We start from the raw sequence: 9,238 nt of genomic DNA on the forward strand, positions 1-9,238 counted from the left end.
AAAGACCAAGGATGAGCAAGTAGAGAAGAAGTAAGCAGGATAATATAACAAAGGCAAAAGAGACAAACATTGCAGCAAGCCTTTCCTGGGTACTTCCTCAAAGTCAGGTCCTTTGCACATATTCCATGAAACAATCTTCAAAGAAGCCCTATGAGGTTGGTATCATTATCTTACTTTTTTAGAACAGACAGTTTTGAGAAGTTCAAAACAGGCCAATATTTGATGGCCAAGGTGTCAAGCCAAGACTGAAACAAACCTCTCTCCAAGGCATGTGCTGTTTACTACCTCAACTAGAAGATGATGGTTTATTTTGATCTTTAAGGAAAGGACAATTAAGTAATAATATGAAAGTAATCTTCAAATACAATAATGTAGATGTCCCAAAATTCTGTTACATTTCTTGCAAGTGAAAAATGTGAAGGTGGATCGAAAAGATATATATAAATACATACCAGGGGCTATAGATCGGGCAGAATAGAATTTTAATATGAAAGATAATTGAGTATGTTTCTATTCCAAAGGCCAACGCAGAGAGATGAAGAAGCTGTAGGTGCTATAAAGAGATGGGGTGTCAATGGACCAAGGGCCCCTGAGGAAGTGCGAGGGAATAAGATTCACAGAAATGTTGGACAGGAAAACAATATCTCCCTTTAAAAGTCATGATGGTGTTGACAATTGGCTATGAGAAGCAAAAGGAAGCTGAAGCTCTTGCATTATTTATGCTTCTCAGATTATACTTAAGATGCGCCTCCATATTCTAAGTAAACATGTGCTCTTTCTTGTGTTTATCTGTAATACAGACAGATTCTATCTGATGAAAAATCAAACTGGAAGTTGGAAACTTTCAGGACAAAATAAAGATAGGAGTAAAAATGAGGCAGAATGAGGAAGAGGAAATAGAAGTAATAAGACAGAATAGCGTTGGCAAATCCCTTCAGGGTGGGAATGGTTAAACGTGTCTCAGCAACATCAAACAAAGAGCCGAGAAAACCCTTCATCCTGAGCTGGTGTTAGAAACTGTGAACCATACAGAAGTCATCTGTTTCCTCAATGACTCACATTTCTTTGAGAGGAAATGCTTCTTTGGTCTAAGATGGTAGTAAGAAAGCAACAAAACAACAAATAAGATAGAAAGATGATAGATGGATGTATAGATAGGTAGACAGATAGATAGACAACCCTTTTTGGAAACTTGTTTTCACATATTCTAATTAAATCAATAGATTTTTAAAACCTGGATAGTATTGGACCACCCATTATCTCTTAGCCTATTGTTGACTGAAAGTGGTAATGGAAGCGGTAATTGGAAGCGGTAATGCCTCTTACCTAGAATATACTCCGTGTGCTTGCTTTCAAGTAGTTTTCATCCTTGAAATGGATTCCTTGCAATAGAATGTGAAGACATGGAATGAAGTCATGTTCAGAAGATAAGTGTTAAAATGGTCAGGGGCCAAGCCAAGGATGGGTCTTTTGCATTATGCTAAGGGATTTGAATTTTTATACTGGGGGCAATAGAGGACTACTGAAAAAATTTGAACAAGGTGGTAGCCTATTCAGAATTTGATTCAGCAAAATCCTTATGCTTCTCAAATTAAGCCTACGTGCCACCCCATGTCTGAGCAATGGCAGGAATGTGGCTATCAAGAATGACAACTTGAGTCTTGGATTTTCACACAGTCTCAACTGAATTTTACCTGCTTTCAAAATTTGAAAAATTATCAAGGGGATAGCATGAAAGTCAGGTTTAGTCCCTTTCATATAAAAGTTTTTAGAAAGCACTTCTATCCTCCTTTTTTTGAGTCATACTAGAAACAGGAGGTATATGTCATAAATCAGAGACATTATCTATTCCTGGATCCACTGTTGTTGCTGTTTTTACTTAGTTGCTAAATCGTGTCCAACTCTTTGCGACCCCATGGACTGTAGCCCGCTAGGCTCCTCTGTCCATAGAATTTCTCAGGCAAGAATACTGGAGTGGGTTGCCATTCCCTTCTCCAGGGTATCTGGGAAGCTTGGATCAGTCACTACAAAGCTAGTCTAGCCAAGTGCTCTGGAAACCTCACACTCCACATCTAGAAAATGGGAAACTTAAGCCTGATGACTTTGAAACTGTCTTCCAAATCTAAAAAGCTTTTTATTATCTGGATTTAAATAATTGTACAGCTAATCCAAAGGGCCACTTTCATACGGTGCCATAAAAATGGAATATATATTTTTGGCTTTGATAAATGTGCTATATTCCAAGCTGCTGTTGAAGAGATAGCTAATGAGCATTTATAAACTAAACATGATTTCACTAGAGAGAAAGGTATTACTCAACATATAATATAATAATTACCGGTAAGTTCAATAATAAGTGCTTCTCTTTGCTTTATGGATCTTAGAAATAAAAAAGCATGAAATCTGAAGATTTTGCTTAGCATGCCTCTTTTTTAAGAATACTGATGATTTTAGCAGAAATGTAGAAAATAGTACCTAAACATTTATTTGATTCCAAAAGGCTTTTTTAATACCAGAATTCTTTAACCATGTTAAGGAAAGTTGGCTTAGATTAGCAGAAAATAATACATTATCTAAAATCCAATGTGTTTTTCAAATGCTCTCCAAAGAAGTGGCAAGGTTTTGGTGTTGTCTTCAGTTGTGGCTTAACACATATATTTATACTTTAACATCAGAGTGATTTTCAAACAGGAAGTTTTCAGCTCTGTAATTAGTAATCCACAATGGTGGCTTTGACACTTAATTACAACATTGCTTAGACAACAATAACATGAGAAATATGAACACTGAATGCAGTATTTCTTGACACACCTCTGGCTTCTTCTTATTGGCTGGGAAACAATTCCGTATGACTACTAAATAATCCATACAGAAATGTGTGTATGTAGACAGGCAGCATGCATTTATAACAGGTACTTCCAGTTAAGTTCAGTCACTGCTCTGGATTTGGACTAAACTGTTATGCCCAGTAACAGCGATAGAACATCACCAGAGACTGCTGTAGACTCATAGGGTCCTCTCTGCTCTGAACGGTGAGCAGCTCCCATTGCAGATTGGATCAATCTTCAGAGCAAAGGTGATGGCATTTTATCCACTGCAAATCGCTGGACTGGTTCTTGGGTTCTTCGGCATGATTGGGACCCTTACCACAACTCTTCTGCCTCAGTGGAGAGTATCGGCTTTTATTGGCAGCAACATTATTGTCTTCGAAAGGGTCTGGGAAGGCCTCTGGATGAACTGCGTCCGACAAGCCAAGGATAAGTTGCAGTGTAAGGTCTATGATTCTTTGCTGGCCCTCCCTCCTGCCCTAGAGGCGGCCCGGGCCCTCATGTGTGTGGCTGTAGCCTTATCTGTGATTGCTCTGCTTGTTGGTATCTGTGGCATGAAGAAGATTCAGTGCACAGGCTCTAACCGGAGAGCAAAAGCATACCTCGTGGGAATTTCCGGAGTCCTCTTTATCCTGACCGGCATCTTCGTTCTGATTCCGGTGTGCTGGATGGCCAATAACATCATCAGGGATTTCTACAACCCAGCGGTCCACGTAGGTCAGAAACGAGAACTGGGAGCTTCACTCTTCGTCGGCTGGGCCACTACCGCGGTCCTCATCATCGGAGGGGTTCTGCTCTGTGGGTTCTGCTGTTGCAACCGAAACAGGCCAAGGCACAGATATTTAGCCCCTGGGCGTCATGTGCCACACGCACGTAATCCACCACGGCCAGTGACGGTGCTCAGTAGGACTTCCACCACTTACGTCTAACACCTGCTTTCAGCTCGAACTGTGGATTATGATCCATGTGTTTTATAGACGCTTGCCAGAAACTGTAAGTATGCCAGGCAGGAGAACTTGCTTTATGACTGCTCTTAAATTGAGATGAGAAGTTTAAAGGGCATGTAGATTGTAGTCACCTGTGGCAGGAAGAGAAATGACTTACTTTGGACCCTCTAACCTCATGTGTATTAAATGCATTTACTATTCTAGACTCAATCTTCAGTCCAATTTGTGTAATCTACTGATAAATTCCTCTTTTTTCACTATCATATATTATCTATTAAAAGGTCCAAATTCTATTGCTATTGATATGCCGTAGCAATAAAACATATTCTAAAGCATAACCTATTATCTTTTCTTCAAAATATTTATTTTACTAACATGATGACAACCAAAATGATGGCTTATTTCTTTTTTAAACAATTAGCTGAAAAACAATAGACATCAAATAATTCTTTTAATTGAATTTATCAAAATATGGAAATACTAGTTCAATGAAAAGATTTGTTAATCCTTTAGAAAACTCAAATGCATTAGCAATTAAACAGTTTTAAGGAAAGGGAGCTTTGATTTCTGCTAAGATATTTCAGAAGCTGATTTTAAAGCCTCTAATGTATATAGTTAAACTTGCTTAGAATTATATATACAAAGAAAAACAATTTATAAATGAAAAATAATATGCTTTCAAAACCTATGATGTGTACCTACAAGCAAACAGAATTATCTGTCTTGATACGATACAACAATAGAAGACTGTGAACACTCAATTCCCATCAAAAGTAAATACAGCCCTGATTAATGAATTAAGGTCTAGGTGTTGAAGGGAATGGTTTCTGTTCCTTGTTTTATTCTTTAGTCATTGCGCAGGTCTATGCACGCTAAGTAGAATGAGGACTCAAGATCATGATTCAGGCAGTTAGTCAGGCCAAAATAAGTATCCTTTTTTATTCTCAAATAAATATCTATAAAGCATTTTGTTTTACTCAAATTGTATGCATTTGTTTCTCAATTCTTCACTTCTTATGTATTGAACATGCCAATATTGTAGGGGAGAGATGGCCAGACAAAAGTCTATGGGGCAAAACAGAGTTTGTGGGGCAGACCACTCCTACGGGATGCTCCTTCAATATCTTATGAATCAATTAAAGTTTATCTATTCAATTTTAACTTTTCAAATATTGTGTTTATTTTATAATAAAATGTATTTCATATACAATACATAATTTCACTGAAGAGACATTTGTTTGCCAAATATTTATTTTATGTTCATGTTTATTATAATAAAATAATAAAGTAAAATATTTACATATTTTCAATGATTTTGGTCTATTTGCCTGTGTGTGTGTGGGGGGGGGTCAGTTTGAAAATGAAATGCTATCCTCAAAAGATCATCTAATAACTCTGAAACATTAAATCAGAGATAACTCAAGGCTAGATGCTAATGTCAAACCCTCATTCCATTCTACAAACCACCAGCAATATTTTGATAAGTCAAACCCTTGGTAATATAAAACTGTATTTTAAAAATTAGTAATACATTAATGCTATAGTCCAAAGAAATGTAAATGTCTTCAAATCATAGCAATAAAAATAAGAAAAACAATAATTTAGATTTATTTTTCCTAAGATTGTTTTATTTTTCAGGCTTAATTGAGAAAGGCCAAAAACACTGGGCATGTTGAAAGGAGTCATTTATCTTACACAGGCAAATAAATAAGACATCAAGACAAGCAAGATATATGCTTAAGGGTTGTCATAGAATCATTTGTCTTACCCTTTGGCTAGCCAGAAGAAGTAATTAGCTTTGCAGGATGGGTCCCAGAATCTAAATGAGGCATGTTTTCCTGCTAGTCAGAGACTCAAGAGTGAAATCGTATAACTCTAGGTAGAATCATAAAATTACTAGAGACAACATTAACTACGGAATATGGGGCAAAATTTTAAGGACTAAGGATTATTTTCTTTGCTCTTTTCATTAATCAAAGTGTATTTTTTGGAAAAAAAAAAAAAGACACAATAGTTTTGCTTCCTCCTTCTCTTTGCTGAAATCTTTACCCTACTACACCAAAAAAATAATTTTCAATGAATTTCAAGATGCATAATGGATGCAAATCTCATATCACAAACCCCTATGTGGAAGAAATGCATCTTCATTTTCTAAAATCTGATTTAAATTCAACTTTTTGAGCATTCTTACACATCTTACACAATTCTTGGAGTCTTTCTGCAGGAATAAGCAGTGGCTGGGTGGTGGGAATCGAGGGATCGGTCTATGACCATGACTCCATAAAGGTTACTGAGAAGATGTCTACTGTATTAATACTTGCTCTCAAGGTCTCTTTAGGCTCTCTGCTCAGTCAATTCTCTCTTATGCTTGTCAGTCTTTTCTTGAGACTCCCTTATTCTTGGCTACTTGGATAGTAGATTTCAACCTTCACTGCATATTAGAATAGCCAGAAGAACTTTAAACTACCATTGCAGCCAGGGTCTAGATGATCTATGATACCAATTTCCAGAGTCATGGTGGAAACCTAACCTCTTGACTGGTTACCAGCTGTCTACAAGCAGTAGACAAATTGTGAAGCAAATTGTGCCTTCTCACACAAGATCTTTTTTAAAAATATCACATCCACAAATTTCATCCTCCACTGTCAAAAATTTTATGCAACTTCATAGATACTTAGGCTTTCTGAAGTGAAAATGCATAAATAAAGGAAAATTTTCTAGGCAATTTTGCTTTCAGTTTTACTACCTACCCCACTGAGCCAGTGAAATGCATTGCTAATTTCCTTCTGGAATGAGGATCAGAGAGAGGGGTGAAATATAATCTTATCCAGCCACACGTGGTTAAAATGTTTTAAAAGATGAACGCTTGGCAGGATACAAACTTAATTAAATGCACACTAATAATTCTTTTCATTTGCAGAAAGATCTTGATACATTTAAAAGTATTTTGTTGGGCTCAGTTGCTCTGCACAGCTACCCCATAATGTAGACAGTGCAGAAATCATTATTCATATATTTTAACTAAGAGAACTGAAAATGACAAGGTTGTATGACTTATACCAACACTGAGAAATCAAGAAGTCAGCCATACTAAGTAGAGACTTAATAAATATTTGAGGAATGACCAAGAAACTATATACATCAGGATAGTAATTTGAGATTTTTAACTAACATGGAGCTCCTCCTTCCACAAGGAAGAGATGAAACATTAGAACTCAGAAATTTAAAGACCAGTCCTTGAATTTTAATCTGAAAAGCCTACATTCTGAGGAGACTGTGGGCAAGGAATAAAATGGCTCAGTCAGAATCAGGTTTTTTTCTGAATCTTAAGATTATACAATGATTTCTGTGGATGAAGGTAAAATAAAAAAGAACAGTTAAGATGGTCTAGATTTCAGTGTGTCCCTGGGGAGAAGCCTATATACCGCCCTGGTTCAGTTCTTAGGGACTGAGACACAGAGAAAGGGCAGGTTCCCAAACGGGCTTGAGGATTTAAGGACAGAATCTGTGTCCTGACCAAGGCGGAGACAAGGACGTTGAGAATTTTCTTCACGTCCTCAAAGCTGGGAGATAAGCGACACCTCTGTAATGTGCTTAGTCTGACAGGCCAAGTGGTAATCTTGACAAATTTTCCACAGCTAGAACTCAGTGGGAACAGAAGAACATTTCCTCCTCTCCCGAGAATGGAACAGAGCTTTCAAAAGTCCCTGTTGCTGGGATGAAGTGAGACCACATCAGCAACACACATGATGGACAGGGGCAGGCCATCCGTGGCCTGTTTGTCTTCAGATCCATTCCTTACCCTTGCTCTGCTCTGATCTGTGTCCTTAGGAGGCTGGTCCCCCCAGGCTATGCAGTGCTGTGCCAAGAGTGGGGGGTGGCTGCAGTCCTCACCAGGTGTAGGCAGTAAGGGGTAGTTGTATCTGTAGAGGATTTAAGAGCAATAATAAAACCACCTAGAAATCTGATCTTGGGGTTTCCCCAGTGGCTCAGCTGATAAAGAACCCACCTGCCAATGTAGGAGACAAGGGTTTGATCCTAGGTTGGGAAGATCCCCTGTAGTAGGAAATGGCAACCCACTCCATTATTCTTGCCTGGAGAATTTCATGAACAGAGGAGCCTGGTGAGCTACAGTCCATGGGGTCTCAGAGAGTCAGGCATGACTCAGCACACAAACACACACATAGAAATCTGGTCTTTTTATTGTCTTTACATGATGGTCTTTCTAAACAATGCCAATGGTAAAGAACTCCTGCTCAAAGAGAGAAAAAAATATGTTGGTCTAAGTCTTGAAAATCATGTAGTTACCATGGATGACAGGTAGATAGATGAGAGATAAGTCGGTAGATAGATATAAAACCTACAGTGAGCCTGGACACATGGGTATATGTATTTGTTTCAAGAGGGAGTTTTCTCCTACATTCAGTAAAGCTTATTTTTCAAATCCTCTCTCTGTTTACTTGGTTTTATTGCTTTAATTTCTTTAACACAAATAAAAACTCCCAGTCGTTGTAAAATAACAAAATTAAAGTAACTCAAGTTCTATTTCTATCTCTTGATGGTGTCTATGCTACAGAAATTGGAGGTAGAAACTGTATATACACTATCTACCTCCAGTGACTGTAACCTTTGATGAACTTACTGGAGTTTCTTCAGAGTAATGACTTGTAAAGAATATCATGTTTATTAAAGGATAAATAATAAAAATGTGTTAACTTGAAGCTTATAAATGAAAACAATTTCTTTTACAGAAGAGAGGTATACACAAAAAAAATTATTAATATCTGGGAATGAAATGTGCTGTGTAGACCACTGAGGCTGTCTCCTGAGCTCCATGTTCAGCTGCTGCTCACTAGACTTGGCCAATAGTAACCCCAGATTAAAGACTGGAGGGCAGTAGAGCTCCACCCCTTTTCTCTTTGTTGGGTCAGATGCCTCCAGCATTGACTATATCTTCTTCCCAGCTTTGCTAGAATGGGCCACACCATAGGTCCAGCTTCTGCCAAGTGATGCTCATCTCTTAGGTCCAATGATCAGCGCTTTTAATTCTCTTGTCTTCAGGAAAGTAAAGTGAAGGTGAAGTCACCCAGTCATGTCCGACTCTTTGCGACCCCATGGACTTCAGCCCATGAGGCTCCTCCATCCATGGAATTTTCCTGGCAAGAGTACTGGAGTGGTTTGCCATTTCCTTCTCCAGGGGATCTTCCCCACCCAGGGATTGAACCCCTGTCTCCTGCATTGCAAGCAGATGTTTTTACCATCTGAGCCACCAGGGAAGCTCCCAATTTTCTGCTGTTATTAGTGTCTGGAAGCCTCCATGGTCCTCTCCTTGGTTTCTTAAATCTCCCCATAATCTACCTAACCAAGTTCCTCTATTAAATTCTACTAATTTGAATATTTAGAATGATTTCGTTTTCCCTGGCTGGACCTGAGAGGCACAACAATTGAAAATCATGGAATCTC

General features: G+C 38.2%; 1 protein-coding gene across 1 annotated transcript; it reads left to right on the forward strand.

Moving 5' to 3' along the window:
• The first annotated feature begins 2,452 nt into the window (after positions 1-2,452).
• Positions 2,453-5,050, forward strand: CLDN17 (claudin 17). The gene has a single exon (XM_055570230.1). The coding sequence runs from the start codon at positions 3,080-3,082 to the stop codon at positions 3,755-3,757; it is 678 nt and encodes a 225-aa protein (XP_055426205.1). The 5' UTR covers positions 2,453-3,079; the 3' UTR covers positions 3,758-5,050.
• Positions 5,051-9,238: the final 4,188 nt, after the last annotated feature.

This window comes from Bubalus kerabau, chromosome 2 (assembly GCF_029407905.1).
Source record: "Bubalus kerabau isolate K-KA32 ecotype Philippines breed swamp buffalo chromosome 2, PCC_UOA_SB_1v2, whole genome shotgun sequence".
In the NCBI taxonomy this organism is placed as follows: Eukaryota; Metazoa; Chordata; class Mammalia; order Artiodactyla; family Bovidae; genus Bubalus; species Bubalus kerabau.